This window comes from Cavia porcellus, unplaced genomic scaffold (assembly GCF_034190915.1).
Source record: "Cavia porcellus strain 051 isolate PalLab524CR breed Dunkin Hartley unplaced genomic scaffold, mCavPor4.1 scaffold_3, whole genome shotgun sequence".
NCBI classification, from domain to species: domain Eukaryota; kingdom Metazoa; phylum Chordata; class Mammalia; order Rodentia; family Caviidae; genus Cavia; species Cavia porcellus.
The window spans coordinates 22,826,373-22,848,823 of NW_026947486.1; the positions used below are offsets into that span (position 1 = coordinate 22,826,373).

At 36.2% G+C, this 22,451-nt stretch overlaps 2 protein-coding genes across 4 annotated transcripts in view; both read left to right on the forward strand.

Moving 5' to 3' along the window:
* The window catches only part of LOC134475429 (synaptonemal complex central element protein 1-like), a 165,465-nt gene that overhangs the window by 31,105 nt on the left and 111,909 nt on the right, over positions 1 to 22,451 (forward strand). The window lies entirely within an intron of this gene.
* Bmp15 (bone morphogenetic protein 15) lies at positions 442 to 7,686 on the forward strand. Of its 3 annotated transcripts, none has more exons than XM_063245856.1 (4): positions 442 to 681; positions 810 to 1,379; positions 3,639 to 3,722; positions 5,406 to 7,686. In XM_063245856.1, the coding sequence occupies exons 2-4, from the start codon at positions 953 to 955 to the stop codon at positions 6,254 to 6,256; spliced, it is 1,362 nt and encodes a 453-aa protein (XP_063101926.1). In that variant the 5' UTR covers positions 442 to 681; positions 810 to 952; the 3' UTR covers positions 6,257 to 7,686. The 3 variants fall into 3 exon arrangements, with proteins under 3 accessions (XP_063101926.1, XP_004999997.2, XP_063101927.1); XM_063245857.1 differs by lacking the exon at positions 442 to 681 and adding an exon at positions 688 to 712; XM_004999940.3 differs by lacking the exon at positions 3,639 to 3,722 and having other exon boundaries at positions 462 to 681; positions 5,406 to 7,650.

Sequence of the window (22,451 nt, forward strand, 5' to 3'; positions counted from 1 at the left end):
AGCCAAGTCTACATCTACCATGTTTCTTCAGAATCCTGGCCCAGGGGCAGCCTTTAGCAACTGGCTCATCCATGCTGTCTCCCATTAACCAGCTAGGATAGGTGAGATCTCACAGATTCATCTACCAGTGACTCAGGCTTCTTCAGTAAAACTCATTGATCACTTTCTATGGAAAATCCAAACAATTCCAAGTTGGAATTTTCAAGCTTAGCTACACTTTAAAACAAATCTTGATCCCCTCACATTGCAGACCCTTACATCACAATTATTGTGGAGTGATATCCAGGAATTTAGAATAATGGAAGCTCCTCAGGTGATTCTAAAATACAATCAAGATTGACAACCATTGGTAGGTAAGCCCTCTTATTTAAACTCAGGCAGCCGCAATCACTGAAATCTGACTTTGGCATTTTAGCATTCATAGCAAATTCCTAGAACAATTGATACTCCCAGTGAGTTCGTGTTTGAGTCAAGATCCAAAAATTTGCATTCTTAGCAATCATCCCAGATAGTTTCACTACAAATTAGCAACAGACCGTATTTTGGGAAGTGCTACATTAGAGGCATAGAAATGGGACAGGAGCAAGAGCCCTGTGGCCCTTTAAGGCTTGATTAAGGGCATGTGTTTAAAGCTGTAGTGATTAGCAGGCCAAAAGTATTTATTTCACCCTCTGGGCTAAGGTAAGTGAGCAAGTTCAGGAGTGGACCTCCTGTAAGTTACCTTTGCCTCTTGAAGTACATCATGTACCCTGCCCTGAAGAGTGGGGAAGGCATGGTTACTTGTTTATCTGCTCTTTTGTTTGTTTCAGGTCAACAGGCCAAGTCTGGAGACCTGCTTTGGCTTTGGAGATCTTTGCATAGAAAGCAAAATAGGACCTGCCCACCCCCCTTTTTTTTCTTGGCCCATCTTTGGTGGTTGTGGAGCTAGGCTATCACCTAGCTCCATACCTGCATGAAAGAAGGGTCACAGTGTTGTTATCCTTTGGGTTTAGGTTGGAAGCTATTGCTGAATATCAAGCCTTTCAAGATGGTTATCCACAGCAATCTTAGACTCCTCTTTCTTTTTGTACTGATGCTTTATTTGGAAGACAGAGTCCAAATGGCAGAGGTGGGACAGACCTCTATTAACTTCCAGGCTGAGAGTCCTAACTTGCCACCTGATGTAACCCCTGTAATGCCCCTTGTTGAGAAGCTGCTAGAAGAAACCCCAGGAAAGGAACAGAGAAAGCCAGACCTCCAAAGGCCTCCCCTGCAGTACATGCTGGAGTTGTACCAGCGTTCAGCTGACTCGGATGGGCACCCTAGGAAAAACCGTACAGTTGGGGCCACTATGGTGAGGCTGGTGATGCCCTCAGCCAATATAGCAAGGCATCTTAGAGGTGAGTTCTTGGGTCCCCATACTGGGGAGCTGGGAGAAGTGGAGAAATCTGCAGAAGACAAGGAATACAATCAGCCCTTATTGTTTGCGGGTGGATTGCTTCCTCAGGCATGGAATCAAAGGGTTCCTAGTTTGGGGAAAGCTGGTATAGTCCTTTTTAGGGCCCCCAATTTAGAACTAGATTGCACTGGGGCTTAGTGAGGAGTGTTTCAAGCCCCAAGGCAAATAAGGAATATGAACTTCCCCCATCTTTCATAGAAATCTGATTCTTATAACTCTAAAAATTGTATTTGAGAAACATCCAGCTGCATTCTTGGGTGGTTTCTATATGAGGTTATTTTCTCTTAGAGGCTGAGCCTGGGAAAATGCATAAAGTCTCAGAAAGAACAGAAATGAGCTAATATTTGAGGATCTATATACATGACTGTATGAACATGTTATTGTACTTAATCTTTAAGAGAGCAGACTACCATTTGTTGTCATAGCAATTACTTTGATTTTAAAGGTAGAAAAACTAAAATAGATTTAACAGCTTGCAAATTTCACACAAACAGTTGGTACAGAGATACTGTTTGAGCTCAAGACTATCTGTCTAACTTCTCAGGTTTTAAATACAATATTCTAATATCCTTGTCCATTAAGCAATTTTCCTATGTAGACTATGTTGCTATTTTGGAATATTGGCTCTAAATGTGCTTTGGAATTTTCCTTGTCTTCATTGGTGTTTGATTTCATTTTTGAAAACCTGCATTAAACTGTTCCAAGATACCAGCTCCTGAAGTGTAGGTCTCTCTACAGAGTGTAGAAGGCCATCAATTTGAAGAAACTCTGGAGTTCTTCATGAGATCAATCTGGGGATTTCTCTAATCTCTGATGACCATAGAAAAAACACCAAAATTTACCTAGATACCTTTGCTGTGAGTGTACATTGTCCCAGGCATTTTACAACACATTTTTTCAAATATTATTGCCTTTAATACTTGTGACTACTAGATATAGTAAGTAGGATTAATATAACTATTTTATATGTGAGGAACTCAAGGCTCAGAACAACTTCATCAGTGTTACCTGGCTAGTAACTGATAAAGCTGGGTGTCAAACCTATGCTCTCAGGCCCCAGAACCTATGCGTTTAATTGCCTTACTCTGTGGAATACCCAACAGATTTTAATTGAGCAGTAGGCACTTCAGAGTGGAAGTGTAGAAGAATGGGTAGACAATCACATAATGATGTTATGGTATTTAGAATGATCTGAAGAAGTTAAGCAACAAGACTCCAAGGATACCAAAGAAGAAACAGCTTACTGTGTGGAGCAAAAAAGGGAAGTAGGGTGAATATTAAAGAGCCTCATATAGGAGGCAACATTTGAGCTTGAACTTGGAGAAGTAGAAAGGTGAATATGCATACAGGTAGAGAAGTATGTTTGACTTAGGAAAGAGAAAATAGCTTGGTGTGGATGGAGATTTATTAAATGAATATTTATTCAGCACCTAGTGAGTGTTAGGTAAATAGACATGATTAACACAGATAAAACCCTTACTGTCATGGAACATATGTTCTTACATGGGAAATAGATAAGCCAATATAGTTAAATCATTGCAAATTATAGTAAGTAGTAATAAAATAATGAAATAAGATTGTTGTGTTGTAGAATAGTGGTACTGTCCTACTCTTTCTATAGAGTTATAAGTGAAGGTATTTTGGCAAAGGTGACATTTTAGCTGAGATGTACAAACTAAGAAGCTAGGCATAAGAAAGTAGAGAAAAATTTCGTTTAAATGGAACGAAAATATGCAAAGCCTTGGAGCAGTGATGGAAAACCTTTTAAAGATTTCAATAGTAAGCAGCTGGCTGCAGCACACATGCTGTGGGTTCACACTGTGAAACAAACTTGTCAAGTATCAGTGTGACAGGAGCTAAGTAAATGTTGTGGGCATGGCAAAATATGAGGTTATGAGAAGCAGGGACTTCTAGGCTCAAGGGATCTGGATTTCGTTCATAAGTGCAGCAGACAGCTGGGAGAATCAGATTTCTACAGAAGATAACAGGTTAAAAAGGAAGTTGCCTAGAATTTGGCAAGTATTCTGGGGTGACTTAGAAACATTCTGACATCTGGGGACTCTGTAAAAGACCCAGAAGATGACCGGTTCAATCAAGCAGAATGTATGAATAATCCCTTTACTTGAAAAGACCTAAGTAGACCTTTCTTACTCTGATGCTTACCAATCCCACCCTGTGTCTGGAAACAAATGATGTCCAGGTCTGAAAGGACATTTCCACACCAGAAAGCCTGCTGGAAGTTTAAGCTGGGTTCCTTTCCAGGGAGAGGGGAACAGATATATGGGTAAGTTCTTGGAAAAAAATCTTGTTAGATGGGATTGTGGGATAACTTGAGAAAACAAATAGAAGCCTGGCTTGGACTTCATGTAATTGGTGGTTGGTGTCCCAAACATGAGGGTATAAATGGAATGTGAATATTTAAAAATATTCTGGAACATCAATACATAAAAACTAAGTCTAAAGTACCCGCGCTGCTTAAAAAGTTCAGGCCTGTGGATTACCTGGAGAAAAACCTTTAAGGTTGAGCAAAGGCTTTTTTCTATTGGTAGCTGGTTTTGTAATCTCTGTTCTTTACCTTTGCCTGAGGTAGAGGTAGAAGGTCAGAGCTTTGGACAGTGGATGTCAGTACTAGAGTTTAAAATAACTCTATTAATTAATAAGGGATATGCAGTTTTCATTAGGCTTCTCTGAAAACAAAATACAGTATTTATGTGATCAAGGACTTGTTAAAATAATGTTTAGGTAAGTGGTAGTAAAATTAATGGAGTAAATGGTGAACCAATCCCAGCAAGGAACAGAAAATGAGAGAAAGTGAAAGATAAAGAGAGAAATAGCCAAAGGAGGTAAAGGTATTCAAGAAGCAATTCTTTAAGCTGCTAGAATGTAGAAATGGCAAAAATAGCCGTTATAGATAAATTATTTTGGGTGTCTTAGCCCTAGATTTGACATGATGATAGGCATAGCACCCTATATTGTTTTGTTGTCCCAAAGCTTCCCCTGTATAATGATGTGACATAATGACTTTAACTCATATATGGCTCAACAACTCTCTTAATTGGTTATATAATACAGACATTCTTCATTTAATGACAGTTTAGTTTCAGCAACTAGGTTGTTAAATGAATTGGTTGCCAAGTGAGGAACTGTATATAGTATGTACAATATTGAGAACAAAGAAGCAGTCAAAGGAAACTCAAACTTTGCTTTTATTTTGAAAATACTGAAATGTGTAACAACGTAAAACTATAGTACAGTATTATACAGTACAATCAGCAAAAATTACAGTATTATATAAACAAAGTATACTATACAAGAAGGGCATTGAGGCTCTGTAAACAAAATCTATAGAACTGAAATAAAAATGAGTCCTAAGTCTAAAGTGTGCCTCTGTCATAAAGCTGAACAGTCATTAAATAGGTCATTAAATGAGAAATATCTGAGTAGTCAATAATATATTCCATGAATGGAATATAATGTATACTTGTGTATTTGAGTTTTTAACCTTCGAATATAGCCCTGTGAGTGAACTCAAAGTGAAAACACATTTCCTTGATGGAAACAGACTTGGGTTCAAATCTTGATTTTTTTTTTACCACATAATAACTGTGTGTCCTTTATGTTTTTTGATTTGTGATTCTGGGGATTTAGAACAATGCTACTAGGAAAGTGCTCTTCCACTGAGACATATTCTCAGCCTTTGGCTCTGTGTCCCTTGTAAGTTTCTGTGAGCCTCAATTTTCTTGTTGGCAAAATGGGGATAAAAAATATTCCAGGCCATTGAGGATTAAAGAGTTTATAAACATGAAGACCCCATTATGTTACCAAACACTCAAACTATAGGCACTATAATTTTCTTGGGTTAATTTTCCGACTGAGGACATCTGTCAGTCTATATGGACAATTTTATGAGGGCTATACAGGCTAGGAGGTAAAGAAGCTAATCCTTGCCCTTTGCTCTCTTATGAAGGTTCCTGGCATATATGGACCCTGAACTTTCTACTAGGACGTAACCGGGTAGCTTACCAACTAGTGAGAGCCACTGTGGTTTACCGCCATCAACTCTACCTAGCTCCCTTCAGCCTCTCCTGCCATGTGGAGCCATGGGTCCCCAAAATCCCAAATAACAACTCTTCAGGAAGAGATTCCTCACAGCCATCCCTGATGTCTGAAACCTGGACAGAAATGGATATCACCCAACACATTCAGCAGAGGCTCTGGAATCTCAAGGGACAGAGGGTCCTACGGCTCCGTTTTATGTGTCAGCAGCAAAACAGTAGCAAGGTTCTTGAGTTCCGCTGGCATGGCATTTTGTCCGTGGATGTTGCCTTCTTGCTACTTCATCTTAATGATACTCATAAAACTGCTCAGAAGGCTGAACTTGTTCCTAGTGGCCTGGAGAAGTTTATAAAAGGGGAATCTTTTCTCTTGAGGAAAGCTCGGCAGATAGACAGTGTTGCATCTGAGCTTTCTGCCTCCTCCTGGGAACTGGATAAGTCTGAAAATAACCAGTGTTCCCTCCACCCTTACACAGTCAGCTTCCGTCAGTTGGGCTGGGATCATTGGGTCATTGCTCCCCACCATTATACCCCAAATTACTGTAAGGGAACTTGCCCTCGAGTACTACACTACGGTCTCAATTCCCCCAATCATGCCATCATCCAGAACCTTATTAATGAGCTGGTGAACCAGAGTATCCCTCAGCCTTCCTGTGTCCCTTATAAGTATGTTGCCATGAGTATTCTTCTTGTTGAGGCAAATGGAAGTATTTTGTACAAAGAACATGAGGGTATGATTGCACAGTCCTGCACATGTAGGTGAGAATGAAAGTACAGCTCACTGTGGATTCACATGAAATTGGAAAATGGTTTAAAAGAAATAAATATCACTGTTAAAGCTGAAATAGCTTTCTCTCAATCTGTACGTTCTCTTCCTTGCCTCAAGTGTTGGTACTTCATTTTCCTTCTTTTGCAAGCTATTCAGTTTATAAAGTTGTTTTGATACCAATCTTCTGGCATGCATAACTATGATTTCACCACCCTTGAGAGCCTTTAATTCCTGGGTATAAAATGCTCTTTTGAGGGGCTGGGGATTTAGCTCAGCGGCATAAGCACCTGCCTTGTACGCAGGCAGTCATGAGTTCGATCCCAAAAATGAAAAAGACCAAAAAAAATGCTCTTTTGGAGATGTGCGTTTTTTTGTTCTTGTTTTTGTTTTGTTATTTAAATGACATTATCTGAAGTCTTGGCTCATAATGTTAAACTTTACAAAATTTCCTGGAAAAACCTAAGGAAGGTGAAGTCTTCCTAGTATCCATTTTCTTATTTAGGGTGGTAAACGTGGCTTTAGATTTTATTTATTTATTGGTACCAAGAGTCAAACTTATGACCTCATGCTTGCCAGGCAGGCACCATGACACTGAGCTATATCCTGGCACTTGGTTTAAATTTTATAATCTCTTTTTTTCCCCTCTAACTCCTAGAAATCACTAGCAACTCCCTACTTCTGTGCTTGTGCTGCCTTCTACTGTATCTTATCTCAGATGTACTAGAAAACTTTATATGAAACAAATTACTGAAACCTTTTAGCTATCATGTCAGGCTTTTTTTCTTAGCCTCTGAATGTGAGAAAAGTACATAGGACCCCTTCCTGTCCTAGCATAAATACAGCAGCCTTCAATGAGGCTTACAAAATATGAGTATGGAACTCTGAGAGCAACCACTCCAGACTTTTAGGGTGAAAAGAGATGTAATTGATTGCAATTATGCAAGAAGGAGTTACTTTAAACCTTCTATGGAGCAAATCTTATAGGGTATTTTCTTTATGTAACACTTAAATCTTATTAATAACTCTACAATGAAATTTGCTTAATGGCTCAAAGCCAGGAGACCTGACTGGAGATGGGGGTAGCAGGCTTGTGTGTGTGGGTATATGAAAGTTTGTGAGGCCTGAATTTGCCTGGTTTACGTGTGTAGAGGGACTATGGTGAGAGTTCTTAATGTCTGAGAAAGGCATGGACCTCTGCTTTGGATTTAATGATGGCTGCAATGTGACTCCTTTTTACTGCCTTGAATTTCTGTGAAACCTAATCTGTTTATGGAAGGTACAGGGCTCACTTGATATGTTATCCATGAATCCTTGACTTGTGCAAATCCCCAGGGAAATCACTGGAAGGATATGGTTAGTTGTGGCTAATGTTATGGATTTTCTTTTCTTTATTAAAAATTATTTTTATGTTTATGTTGTATATATGTTTTTGGTATAAAATGCTTTGTTCACGAAGTCAATTGACTCCATAATTTTGATTGCAGACCAAAGTATATGAGAACTGAGTCAAATTTCCCCATAAGATCAGCATTGAATCTAACCATTTAATTTGATTTGGTTCTCACCCAATTCAGTTTGTGACCAGAATATTGGTAAGAATCAAGTTTGTAAATTCAGGTATCACTACGTTAAATATATTTGTTATGCGGAATTGGTACATACACATATTGCATTTTGATCCAATTTATTTCTTCTAGCTACCCTTCTATGTCCCCTATCAACAGATTCTAACATTTATGTTTCTTTTATTTTTTAAAGTATTAATATGTTCTGTTTATAATCAGAAAAAACATACTATATACATATATATAAACCATATATATATATATATATATATATATATATCTGTGTTTGATTTATTTTATTTAGCATTATGGACACATGTACATTCATTTTCCTATACCTGACTCAAATTTATCCTTCTTTACAGCTGAATAATACTCCACTATGTATATACAGCACACTTTTTATCCATTCATCTGATGGTGGTTATATATGGTGCCTCTAACATTTACCTATTATGAGTTGTGCATGTAAACAAGGTTATGCATGTATCACTGTCATATGGTATCTTTAACTCTTGTAGGAAAATACCTCAAAGAGGTATAGCTGAGTCAAATGGAATTTTTGGTTTTAGTTTTTTGAGAAATCTCAGTACTGATTTCCATAATGGTTGTACTAGTTTACATTCCCACCAACAATGTAAGAGGTATTCCTTCATCCTCACAATCTTAACTGCATTTTTTTATTGAATCAGATATTGAACATGTGACCTCGTGCTTGCCAGGCAGGTGCTCATGCCACTGAGATAAATCCCCACCCCTTAGCAGCATTTTAAAAATTCTTTGTTACAGCTATTCTTTCTGGAGTAAGATAAAATTTCAGCATTGTTTGATTTGCATTTTCTAATGACAAGCACACTGAACACATTTACATATCTATTAGCTATTTGTGCTACTTCTTTTGAGAAGTGTCAATTCATTTCAATTGTCCACATTTTGATTGGGCCTTTTATTTATAGCAATCCAACTTTTTAAAAAATTTTTTCCAGATATTAGTCTTCTATCACAGAATTAGCTAGCAAAAATTTATTTTCATCTTGTAAGTTATTTCTTTGTTCTGTCAGTTGTTTCCTTAGCTGTGTGAATTTTTTGTATTTGATATAATTCCATGTGATGATTTTTGTTATTTCTTGTCCAGTTGGGTTTCTGGTCACAAAGTCCTTGCCTGTACCTATGCCTGAGGTCCTCTTCAAATTCTTGTTCACTGTTATAGCTTCTGTTATAGTGCTCTTTCACCTACTTGGTTAGGTTAATTCCAAATGTTCACTTACGTTTAGGGTTTTATGAATATGATTATTTTCATGATAGCTTTCTGGGTGAGCTCACTGCTGGTGTTTAGGAAAAATATTTTGTCTTGATTTTGTATCCTGGTACTTTGCTGAATTTCTTCATTTGTTCTAAGAGTCTTTGCTGGAGTTTTGGGTCTTCTATGTAAAGATCATGTCATGTACAAGTAAGGATAATTTGACTTCTTTCTTTCTTATTCAAACTCCTTTTATTTCTTTATCGTGCCTGATTTTACTGACTAAAGTTTCAAGTAACATATTGAATAGGAGTACAGAGTGTACATACCCTTGTCTTCTTCCTGATTCTAGTGGAAATACTTTCAGATTTCCTCCATATAGTATTATGTTGACAGTGGGTTTGTCATAAATGACTTTTAGCAGCTTAAGGTAACATCATCCTATACCTATTTTGTCAGGTTTTTAAAATTGTGAATAGATTTTAGATTTTTTCAAAGGCTTAATCTGTCTATTGAAATGATAATGTGATTTTGTCCTATATTTATGATGTATTATATCTATTGATTTATGTATGTTGAGCCATCCTTACATCCCTGGGATGATGCAAATTTGGCATGATATATGACCTGTTACATTTGCTACATTTTGTTTGCCAGTGTCTTATTGAGGATTTTTGCCCCTGTATTCATAAAGGATTAGTTTTGTCAACTCCTTATCTGATTTTGATATCAGGTTAATGCTAGTCTCCAGGAATGAGTTTGGCAGTGCTTCTTTCCTTTAATTTTCATGAAAGAGTTTGGGGGAAATTTTGGCATTTGATCTTCCCTAAAGTTCTGATACAATTCTGTGGTGAATTCATCATATTCTGGACTTTTCTTAGTTAATAAGGTTTGTATTAGTGCCTCAGTTTCATTGCCTCATGTTGGTATGTTTAGAGTTTTTTATATCGACTGGGTTAAATTTGGGTAATTCAAGTTGTCTAGGGAATTTTCCAATTCTTTTAGGTTCTCCAACTTAGTTTCTTACAGTCCTTTAGATTTCAATTGTGTCCACTGTGATTTTGCCATTTTCTATTTGTAAATGCTTTGATGTGCTTTCTTCCCTTTTAGTAAGTTTGACTGAGGGTTTGTCAATCTTGTTAATCCTTTTAAGAACCTCTTTATTTTACTGATCTTCTGTGTTGCATTTTTTAATCTCAGTGTCATCAATGTCTACTTTGACATTCTTTCCTTCTACTAGTTTTGAATTTGGATTTTTCTTATTTTTGGAGAACCTTGAGATGTTTCATTAGGTTGTTTATTTCATATAGCACTATTTTAATGTATACAGCTGTAGCTGTAAACTTCACTCTTAGGACTCTGTGTTCTATTTTGTATTTTCTTTATTATTTGATTCTAGACACTTTAAAAATTCTTTTTTATTCTATGATTTACTGATTATTCAATGATACTTAACCTCCATATGTTTGCAGAGTTTCTGTGGTTTCTTTTGCTCTTACTTTCTAGTTTTATTCTGCTTTTCATCCTTTGTCAGCCTATGTAATTCTTTTTTGGATGAGATGTGTTTCTTATAGGGAACATATCATTGTTTTTTGATGGAATCTATCACTCTGTGTCTTTTGATTGGAGGGTTAAAACCACTGACACTGGGAATTTAAATAATTGTAAGGTATTCACTGAATCCTCTCATTGTGTTACTTTTGTAGTTCTACTCCCTTTATATTTTTTTTTTCTTTTGTTTAGCTACTTTTGCAGTTAGATATATACTTTTCTTTGTGCTCCTTGGTGCTGGTTACCTCCCTTTCTCTAACATCCCCTTATGATTGTTTTGTTATGCTTTCTTAGTGGAGATGTATTTCTTTAGGGGTTGGTTTTCGTGGAAAGTCTTCTCTGTCAGTTTTGAAGGCTAATTTTTCAAGGTGCAGAAGTCTGAGCTTTAGTTGTTTTGTTTTCATGCTTAAAAACCTTCACTCCAAGTTCCACTGGTCTTTAAAGAGTTATGTGAGAAAGTCCATTGTTATTTTGATAGGCTTGTTTGACTTCAAAAATTACTTGTTGTTTTTAATCTAATATATTTTAGTCTTATTTTTGTTGAATTTCTGGGATTTTGATTATGATGTGTTATGGAGAGATTCCTTTCTGGTTGTAGCTTTTTGAGGCACTGCCATGCCTCTTGTACTTGAATATTGACTTCCTTAGTGATATTTGAAACTTTTCTGTTAGGATTTCACTAAATATTTTTGCTCCTTTTCAGTCATCACCTAATTTTTCTTTCATTCCTATATTCTCATTTTTTTCTGAGTCATGTAGCAGCTGTTGGATATATGATGTCTTACTTGTTTTTAGTGTATCACTTTAGAACATTTATTAAATAAATGTTTTTAAGTTCTGAAACTTTGTCCCCACATTGGTTAAATCAGCTATCTATGCTTTCTATTGAGTTTTTCACTCTTGATTTTCTGCCTAATCTTTGTATAATTTCTAATTCTTTCCCAAAAGATCATTATTATTTTATATTATTTAATTCAGTTAGCTCATTGTGTATTTGTTTGCAGAACATTTTATTCATTCACTCATTAATGTGTTTATTTAAATCCTCTTGAAGCACACTAAACATCTTATGAATTTGCTTATATGTTCCCACTTTGACATAATCAAACGGTTTGATCATTTTTTTTCTTAGTTCCTTGCCTGTAACTTTCTCTACCTCAGCGCTGATGAGATTGGCTTTTATAAAGCTAAGAATTTTTGGAAACATCTTGTTGCCTCGCTTTCTCATATTTCTGTTGTTTTTTATGCTGCTTGTTGAAGATCAGTTAGGAAAAAACTGTCAATACTATGAGCCCTTGTTATTCACATTCTGTCTGAGATGTGTACTTGAATTTGGTAATGTTTTGGTGTTCATACCCCTTTTCAGCCTACTCAGCACAATATTTGAAGGTCGTCTTAGTAATCTACCTTCTTCTGGTGCTTGATCCCCAACACCAGTTAGAGAAGAAAAACCTTAGTGTTAGTGATGATGCAAAGAAAAACTAGATATTGGTATAAATAAAAACCAATTATCAATAAGTATGCCACTATTAACAATAGAAAAGAAATAATATTAAGAGTCAAAGACAAACCAGATATTGACATACAGGAGCAATAATAGCAATAATAATTCTACCCTTATCATTAGAAAAGAGATATGCAATAATAATATAGACATACGGTAAATATCTACTAAAAGCAACTATGCTACCATTAACAATGAAATCAACACTGATAAAATGGTAAGCTAAATAGCTAAAAGTTAATAAACTTTAGTAGTGATAATAATAAATAGATTAGGGAAAGAAAAGAAAGAAGCAAAATTTGAAAAGAAGATAAAAGGAAGATGATAAGGAAGAGAAAAGGTGATATAAAAGTTCAAGAGAAAAATAGAGGAAAGAGAATTATGTCAAAATAATAGAAAAATAAACCAGAGAAATAAATGAAAAAATTTTAAACAAAACAAAGCACAAATGAAAGAAAAGAACCCCCCCCCAAAAAAAAACAAAGAGAAAGGAGTCCAAAAAATTGTTCTGCATTGAAGCGTTTAAGTTTCGTTCCAGGATGTGTAGTATTGGAATTCACCAGATAGGGACAGTGAGTCACAACTAGCACCTATTATGTTTACACATCCACTTTTTGACATGTGAATGCTGAGTCCTGCCCACCTTTCCCCCAGAGGGGTGACAGACCATGATGTGATATCTGCCTCAGGCCTGTATTCACTCCAGCAGCTTTTAGTGTTTATTCATTCCTGTACATCCTAAGCCACTGCTATCTCCATCTAGCTTTGTGAACTGTGGGCTTTTGAGGTACCTTGGTTGCTCTGGAGACGCCTCTATGCACATTGCCTAGGATATTATAAATATCTAAGATGAGGCATATTCCTGATTACATTTGTAGATTAGGAAAGCAAATGGACCACTGAATTGTGTCCTGGAAGTAGGCAACAAGGGAAGTCCATCAGTACACTGGAGTTCACCCCGACTTTCAGACCCAGCCCTCTTAGAAAACAGTTCACTGACCTGGTTTCTCACTACAGATGGTTGGATCACTATGTCCTCCAGAACCCTCTCCCCAAGACTTAGGGTTATTGTTTCATATTTCTTACTTTTTCTGTATTGTCTTCAGTTTCTTCAGTTTCTCTGAAATTTCTAGCTTTTCTGCTATATCTTTCTTGATTTCGGGAACTCTTCTATTACTTGTCTTCAACAAACTGTTGTTTTCTGGATGTCTCAATTCCAGGGAGACTGTTATTTGATACCAGCTTCTATTCTACCATACTTTTGCCTGATTACTTCTTATATCTTTTTATCACTCATGCTGTCTTTCTAATGATTCATATATAACAGCATGATCTTGATTAGTTCACCTTTCTGTATCAGTATTTTCTAATGGTATTCATAAAATTTTTATGGTCAATATGAAAGTTCTGACAAATACTGTTGTATGTGTAGCAGAAAAATGTAGTAACATGCAGATTTAGAGACTCTTAAAACCTTTTCTATAACAATAGATTTTTGAAGACAATTATGTAGATACTGGCTATCTATTGGATTTAACTTTAAAAAGTAATTTATGGGATGACTGATAGCCTCGGTTCAGGAAGAAGGGAGAGCAAGGAAGAGAAGGAGAGAGTAAGAGAAGGGGACAGGATGTGCTGCTCAAAAGCCTGCCTCCAATGACCCATTTCTACATGTTGGACCTACCACCCAATAGCTTTTTCAGATAAAAGCCTTCATTATCAAAACAGGTCCCACCTATATGCATTGCTGTACTGGAAATAAAACCTTCAATACACAAGTCTTTTAGAGGACCCTTCATTTTTAAATGAAAACAGGTATATTACATCTAACCCAAGGAAAGTAAATTGGAGAGCCAGGCAAAATGTATCTCCAATTACAGCAAATATTTGGATGTTTAATCTTCCAAAAGATTTCATATGACTTAAGTTTACTCTCTTGATAGTTCTATAAAGTAGAAAGTATTAGCCCTACTTACAAATTTTTATCATAGTATAATTCATTCATCATAAATCACTATTTTAAATCCGTGGTTGATCTGTTTTTTAAGAATATTTACAGAATTGAGCAAATATGACAATCTAATTTCACTATAAAAATAAATCTTATTACCATTAGTTTATCACCTTTTCTCATTTCAGAAGAATGGTCACTGAAGAGTGATATTCCAGCATTTTGCTCCAAGCCTCTCTCAACTTTTTGTGCCTTCTGCTGAATTTTTCTCTGCTTTCAAAGAAATCTATTAAATCATAAGGCTTTTTATTTGGGGCAAGTTCTGAGACAAATCAAATAAACATGAATCATATAAGTAGCTATTCCCAAGGAATTACCTGACAAAGTGACAATTTTCTGAAAATTGGGCTTTCAGAGGAATTTAACCCACTTGTCTCCCAGGGACTACTAATTATCACAACCACTGAAGTTGTCCAACTGTTGGTTTTCAAGGCTACTATAGAGATGGGGAAATGGAGATTGCAAAGGGTAAGTTACAGTGTTACAAAGCTCATTCTTTTTACAGAGTCCACCAATTTTCTTGAGCAAATCCTTTTTGATTAATTTCAGAATTGCAAAAACATTCATTTTGGTCACTCTCTCTAGTGCTTTATTGGTTTTATGGAGTCGGTTTTTTACTACACTATTCATGAAGTGGTCCACTATTACTACCTTGTCACTGTGACTTTCCCAAGATCCATAACGTCATATCCTCTGTACTCATTCATTCGTCTAAAAGATATAAGTGAATTTTCCCAGAAAAGACTATTTCTTATCATCCTATGAAATATTAAACAGACTTAGAAGCAAAGGAGTTGCTGAGGATTTAGCTCAGTGGCATAAGTGCCTGCTTGGCAAGTGTAAGGTAATGAGTTTGATCCCCAGTACCACAAAAAAAAAGTGAAAGTGTTTATATACCTCTACGTATATATCCATACACACATCCTCACTTCCCATACATATAGTCTATCAGTGTACAATTTTATTTCCTAGTGGAGTTCACTGCTGGTGTGTTAATATGAAAGGAAACATGGTGTCTCTACTATAGCTGTTGCTCAGTCAAATGCTTTTATGTTTCTTGTAATTGTGAACATTATTGGTTTTATGTTCAAAGAAAACAAACCTTGAACCTAGCACTTTTACCAGGTCTTAGAAGGACCAATGAAAAACTAGCAAGGGAAGCAAGAAGGGACAGATGAAGGGACAGGAAGAGAGGCAAGGAAAAGGGAATTTTCACACACCAGAAGTGTATCAAATACTTAAATAATGTCTGTTAGAGAACAGGGGTAATATGAAGAATGTGTGTAGGGGAATGGGCTGAGAGTATAAAAAGACTCCATAATCGTACTACTCTGCAATGAGATGACAGCACCCCAGGTAATCACAACTAGTATCGTTTTCTGGCATTAGCCATGCATTGTACTTTTCTGGCATCATGCTATGCTTTTCAAATTGCTGACTGTGCCTCTCCTACTAAATCCAAGAAAATTTCACTGTCTTAAGATTGAGGAGGTAAGATACCAGTTTACTTTCTCCTTTCTCCTTTTTTGTAAACTCAGATCTTGACCCACTCAACCAAAGGTAAGATGCATTTGTCTTTGAACTGTGAGTGAGGCTGTGACAAAACACTAAAAGGTATGAGACTGTCAAAAAGTTCTACACAGTTAAGATTATCCATTCTGCAAAATCGTTTGTAGAAAATCTGTGAGGTTCCTGCATGTAGACTGTGTAGTGCATAACCAAATAATGCAAGTAAAAGCATTGTCTTGGCTCCTGTTTCTCTGGTGTGTCACAGTTTATACAACTAGTTCCAGGATTTTGGGAGTTGACATAACCTGTGTGTTGGCTTTTCAGGAGAATCTCTGAAGGTGATAAACTATGTGTGATTTAGTATGGGATTCATTTCCCCTTGTTTCCATATCAATAGGCCTAAATAATTCCTAGTATAGATTATTTTTGGCTGCAGCATATTTGACTGTGTCTTACTGAAAGGATATGTACTTTACACTAGACTGCATATGGCTGGAAGTATTATGAGGATAGGGGAAAGATCAATTGTCTAGTCCCTGTTCCTCTATGCATTGTACTCTGAGAGTCCTCCATATTTCTTAGTAGTATTTGGGTCCTGTAGAGATACCATTAAAATAAATGGGAAAATGTTTGCCTCAAAACATGGCTCTGACTTTGGGGATAGTTCATTGTAACAAGGTAGAAAAAGAGCTTTATTCCCCCACCCCAATTCTACCCCCAAGGATCTGATATACACCTGTGCATTTTATCTGTCAGGAACTGTACAGTGCTGAGAGGAAGAAAGGCTGTGATTCATATGGAAATTCTTTAGACTGCCACACTTCACATTGGTCCACAAATTCCCCCACTGTACTGAAATGCGAGGACTCTAAATCATATACCACCTTCATCTGCCTTTCTTTGTTTGCCCCACTGAAGGGATATTCTCTAATGAGATGAGAGATTTTCACTGTCTTGGAGTACAAACACTACTGTCTTCTTATCGTCAAAATCCAGGAATGAGATAATTATTCTCTTGTTCTTCTCTGTGGATCTCTTATCGTATCTTCATGGTCCAGTAGTCTAAAACTCAGGGGAACCCAGGTGAGGGTGGACATAAAGTGGAGTGTCTTGTGAGCTCCTATAGTTTTTTGCTCCTTCTCTGAGGGTTGAGCCAAGAGGATGCCATAGGTTTAGGAAAGAAACGCTGTGTCTGGATAAAAGAGGTTCCACAGTCAGGGTCTTTGGATTTCCTTTTGTCTTCAGCTTGTAGACATTGCAAAGCCATGATGATGCAGTTAGAATTTTTAAACAGGTCTTTTGGTCCTGATTTGTGTGCCATAGAAATTCTCTCCTTAAAATTGGAAGGGGACCAAAAGTTGGAAGGGATTGGGATGGACGGGAGTGGTAGAGGACAAAGAAAAAAATTAACATGCATTATGTACATGGACCAACTCTGCACAATAAATGTAATCGTCATACATGAGAAAACCTGTCTCATCTGATTTGTTTTTTCTAAAGTTAGTGCTTTCCTAAGTCAATGTCTTACCTAGTTTCATCAAAAATTTTAAAACACTGGTGCTGAGTGAGCTAGTGAGGTCAGTTTTTATTAGAGTCAAAGGAAAGATTTCTGCACTGATGAAGATATGAGGAGAACTAATTATTCTTCTTGTTTTGTTCCAGGACCTTAGCAATATGAATATATAATCTTTCCTATTATTTACATTCTTCCAGCCCGGGTGAATGAAGATGACTGGGTCTATTTTCAGTTTGGCAGTCTCTGTCTTTCACAGACAGTATATTCTGTACATCCAAAGGCTAGGGGACAGCATTGGTAATGCCACTCTACAGCTTCCTTCCATTCTCAGTGGTAACATATGAGAATGCTTCCACTGAAGACAGCTACCAGATTTGAAAACGAAAATACTTGACCAGAGACACTGAGAAGTATAACAAAGTCTCAGTAGCTACCTCTATGAGATACCTGAGAGAAACTATCCTTATATCTGAGGGTTGTGTTCATTTATTCATTCATTGAAAATGTATCTATTGGGTACCTACTATCTGGACACCTTAGGGATACAGTAGGGAAGAAGACAAGTCTCTGGTCTTGGCAACTTGCTCATTTAATGTTTAGCATGAGTACTACTCTCCTTAGGATTATAACTTTCCTTAAAACAAGACCCTCATATTTGCTTCACTTTTCCCACAAGTCAAACAAAGATAGGATTATGTTTCCCAGGGAATCTGACTCACAGCCAGACTTTAAGGTATAGGAAGTTATTGGGAATACTCCCTGAATCAACACCTATGAAGGAAAGAAAGAGGACTCGGAAGAAGAGGGGGCTAAATTCTGACAGAACTTCAACAAAAGCTTCATGTGACCCCATTAGTGTAAGAAAACACTAAAGCCCAAGATGACCACACTATAGATAGGCTGTGAAGAGACATGTCTGGGGAATGGTGAGTCAGTGTGCTGCTCCAGTGCAGGTGCACCTTTCAGTTTGCTGTAAATAACTTATGTAACTATTTTTTTTATTTAAAGAGAAAAACAAAACAGTGAAAGGGTACAAGTAATACAGAATTTCAAGAGAAAGAATGTACAGCAAGAAATCACTAGTTAATAGATTACATATTGTCATCTCAGAAACAGTTATCCAGGTTACAAAATTAAAGCATACAAAGTGGACATTAATACAGTGATATTGCAGACAGTTCTGTTCAATGATCCAACAAAAACTCAGTAATATGGTTTTCTATCCTACACACTTAAATATACATGAAGTTATGTCCTTTTGATTACTTTCTTTCTTATTTTTTGTGATAATTACACATTTTACATTTTATTACTACCACAGTTCTTACAACTTTTTCTTTGAAGAGAAAAAAAAAAAGCAAACAAAACAAAACCCAAATGTGACAAAGCAAAACAGAGTCAGTTAGAACAGGAGGGTGGACATAGTATATAATGCTAAAAGAGAATAGCAGGTGATCAACAATGGTTACCATTATGCCTCTTGCTATCTTAAAAAGAGATGCCTGTAACATCTGGTATAATACAATTGAACACAATGCTACAGAACAAGACCAATAAAACCCACATTGAAGACCTTACAGGACTTCCAAAGAAGATAATAGTCAAACCATAATGGGTCATAGAATATCTTGTTGCCTTCAAAGTGGTTGCCTGTACCCTCAAACTTGATACTATTAAACAAAACAGAATATAGTAAAATCAGTCAGAACAAGATGTGGAGAACAATACAGAGATTCAAATCAGGTTAATAGGAAAACAAAAAGTTACTATAATATATCCCACTATTTTAAATTTAGTTTTCCTTTAATTAAAAAATAATAAGAAGAAATAAATTAATTTTTTAAAACAGAAAAAAAAGGAGGAGATTGGGATAAAAGAGGACATATCAATAGAACAACACAGGTCAGAACAGAACAATTTAAGCATCGTTGTGTTTCACCACCAGTTAGCCTGACATAATAGTAGTTACCATAGTGTCTCTTTCCTTGAAATATTTTAGTATAACTTCGTATACTATAGCATCAAACTTATCAAGACAGTGTGAACCATTCAAGAGAATGAAAGTATTGCAGGGTATTTAGAACCAGCTAACAGAAACTGAAAAACGGTTTCTATAATATCTCTTTGCCTATAAAAACTTGTTTATACTATCACATATATATTTTTTTTATCGGTACCAGGGATCAAACTCACGACTGCCTGCTTGCAAGGCAGGTGCTTATGCCACTGAGCTAAATCCCCAGCCCCAATAAGATACAACATGTTAAAACCAATGTAAACAGACAAACAACAACTTGATGGGACTTAAAGACAGGATAATATTAAATCAGCACTAGCTATTACGCTGTTATTTTCTTCAAAATAGCTATTCGTATTATCACAGACAATAAAATCAAACAACCCAGATTAAAACCATTCCAATTAATGAGTGAAAACATTATATGGCTTCAAACTAGTATGACTGGGAATCATGATTACCACGTAATTTTATGTATTCTTATCATTTCTTACACTAGGGAAACTATTCAGTATTTATACATGTGAGTTTGATTTATTTCACTTATGAGTATGGTCTCAAGCTGCGTCCATTTATTTATAAATGTCTCAGTGTATTCATTCTTTATAGCTGAGTAGTACTCCATTGTATAAAAATACCACAACTTTTTTATCCATTCCTCAGGTGATGGACACTTAGGTTGTTTCCAAGATCTGGCTATTACAAATTGTGATACTATAAACATGGGTGCACATATATCACTGTGGTATGATGCTTTCAGTTCTTCTGGAAATATGCCTAGAAGTGGAATAGTTGGGTCAAATGGGGCTTCCAATCCCCGCTTTCTGACAAATCTCCAGACTGACCTCCACAATGGTTGCACCAGTCTATACTCCCCCCAAAAGTGCAGCAGAGAACCTTTTTCCCACAGCCTCTACAGCATTTGTTGTTGGTGGTTTTCTTGATCTTGGCCATTCTTTCAGGAGTGAGATGAAATCTCAGTGTGGTTTTAATTTGCATTTCTCTAATGACCAGTGATGGTAAACATTTTTTCATGTATTTATTCGCCGTTTGTATTCCTTCATCTGAGAATTGTGTATTCATTTCAGATGCCCATTTTTGGATTGGGTCTTTGAATATTGGGGGTCTGATTTTTTTTAATTATTTATATGTTTTAGACAGAAGTCCTTTTTCTGAGGGGCAGTTCACTAAGATTTTTTCCCAGTGTGTGGGTTTGCTTTTCACTATGTTAGAGATTTCTTTTGACTTGCAGAGACTTTTTAATAAGAGGTGATCCCAGTTGACTCTGGGAAGTATTTCCCGTGCAGTTTGAGTCTTGTTCATGAATTCTCTAGCTACCACTATGTCTTCAAGGTTTTTACCCAATTTGTCTTCCAATAGATTTAGTGTTTCTGTTTTAATATTTAGATCTTTGATCCATTTAGATTTTATTTTAGTATATGGTGATAGGCATGGGTCTAGTTTTAGTTTTCAGCATATGGAGAGCCAGTTTTTCCAGTGCCATATATTAAAGAGACTGTCATTCTTCCAGTGAACATGTGTGGTCCCTTTATCAAAGATAAGGTGGTTGAGTGTGTTTGTAGTTGTGGTTGTATCTTCTAATCTATTCCACTGATCTTCGGCTCTGTTTTGATTCCAGTATCATGTTGATTTTACTACAGTTGCTTTGTAGTATAACTTCAAGTCAGGGCCTGTGATGCCTCCTACCTTGCCTTTGCTGCTTAGAACTGTCTTTGCTATTCTAGGTCTCTTCTCGCTCCAGATGAATTTTAGGAATGATTTCTTAAGATCTATGAGGTATGTTGATGGTATTTTTATCGGGATTCCATTGAATCTGTATAACAGTTTTGGGAGAATGGCCATTTTTACAATATTCTTCCTATCCATGAGCAAGGGATGTCATTCCATTTCTGAGATCATCTTCAATCTCATTTTTCAGTGTATTATAATTTTCCCTGTATAGGTCTTTCACGTCATTCATGAGAATAATTCCTAAGTATTTCATTTTTTTTGGTTGCAAGTGTGAAGGGTGTGGCTTCTCTTATTTGTCTCTCTGTGATTTTGTTGTGAGTGTAGAGTGTGCTATTGATTGTTGAGTATTAGTTTTGTATCCAGCCACATTGCTGAATTTATTTATTATATCTAGGAGTGTTTCAATGGAAATTTGGGGGTCTTCTATGTAGAGTATCATATCATCTGCAAATAATGGTAATTTAACTTCTTCTATTCCTATCTTTATGGCTTTTATTTCTCTCTCTTGTCTAATTGCTCTGGCTAGTATTTCAAGTACTATGTTAAATAGGAGCAGTGATAAGGGACATCCTTGTCTTGTGCCTGATTTTAAAGTAAAGGCCTTCAATTTTTGGTGATTCAGTATGATACTGACTGTTGGTTTGTCATAAATGGCCTTTATTATGTTGAGGTAAAGACCATCTATTCCAATTTTCTGCAAGGTTCTTATCATAAATGAATGTTGGACCTTATCAAAAGCTTTTTCTGCATCTATAGAAATGATCATGTGATTCTTACTTTTGACTCTATTGATATGGTGAATTATATTTATTGATTTATGTATGTTGAACCATCCCTACATACCTGGGATGAATCCCACTTCGTCATGGTGTATTATCTTCTTGATGATTTGCTGCATCCTATTTGCCAATATTTTATTGAGGATTTTTGCATCTGTGTTCATTAGGGAGATTGGTCTGTAGTTCTCTTTTTCAGTTGGGTCTTTCTCAGGTTTTGGTACTAGAGTAGTATTTGCTTCTAGGAATGACTTAGGAAGGATTTTTTCTCTTTTAATTTCACTGAAGAGTTTGAGGAGTGTTGGCATTAGGTCTTCTTTGTATTTCTTGTAGAATTCTGCAGTGAATCTGTCTGGGTCTGGGCTCTTCTTTGTAGGTAAGGACTTAATTTCATTTTCAATTTCATTAATAGAAATTGGGTTATTCAACAGTTTTACATCTTCTTGACCTAGCTTTGGTACTTCATATGCTTCTAGGAATCTGTCCATTTCTTCTGTGTTATCAAACCTTTGAGAGTAGAGGTTTTCGAAATAGGTGTTCATATTCTGCATTTCTATTGGGTCTGTAGTGATTTCACCTTTTTCATTCCTTATTGCATGAATTTGAGCTTTTTCTTCCTTTTTTTAAAATAAGGTTGCCTGGGGGCTTATTGATTTTATTTATTCTTTCAAAGAATCAACTCTTTGGTTCACTGATTTTTTTTGGATTGTTTTCTTAGTCTCTATTACATTGATTTCTGCTCCGATTT

Coding starts and splice junctions, on each gene's coding strand:
- Bmp15 (XM_063245856.1), top strand. CDS start 953: ATGAAAGAAGGGTCACAGTGTTGTTATCCTTTGGGTTTAGGTTGGAAG. Junction 1,380..3,638: donor TATAGCAAGGCATCTTAGAG/GTGAGTTCTTGG, acceptor AATGATGTCCAG/GTCTGAAAGGACATTTCCAC. Junction 3,723..5,405: donor AGAGGGGAACAGATATATGG/GTAAGTTCTTGG, acceptor TCTCTTATGAAG/GTTCCTGGCATATATGGACC.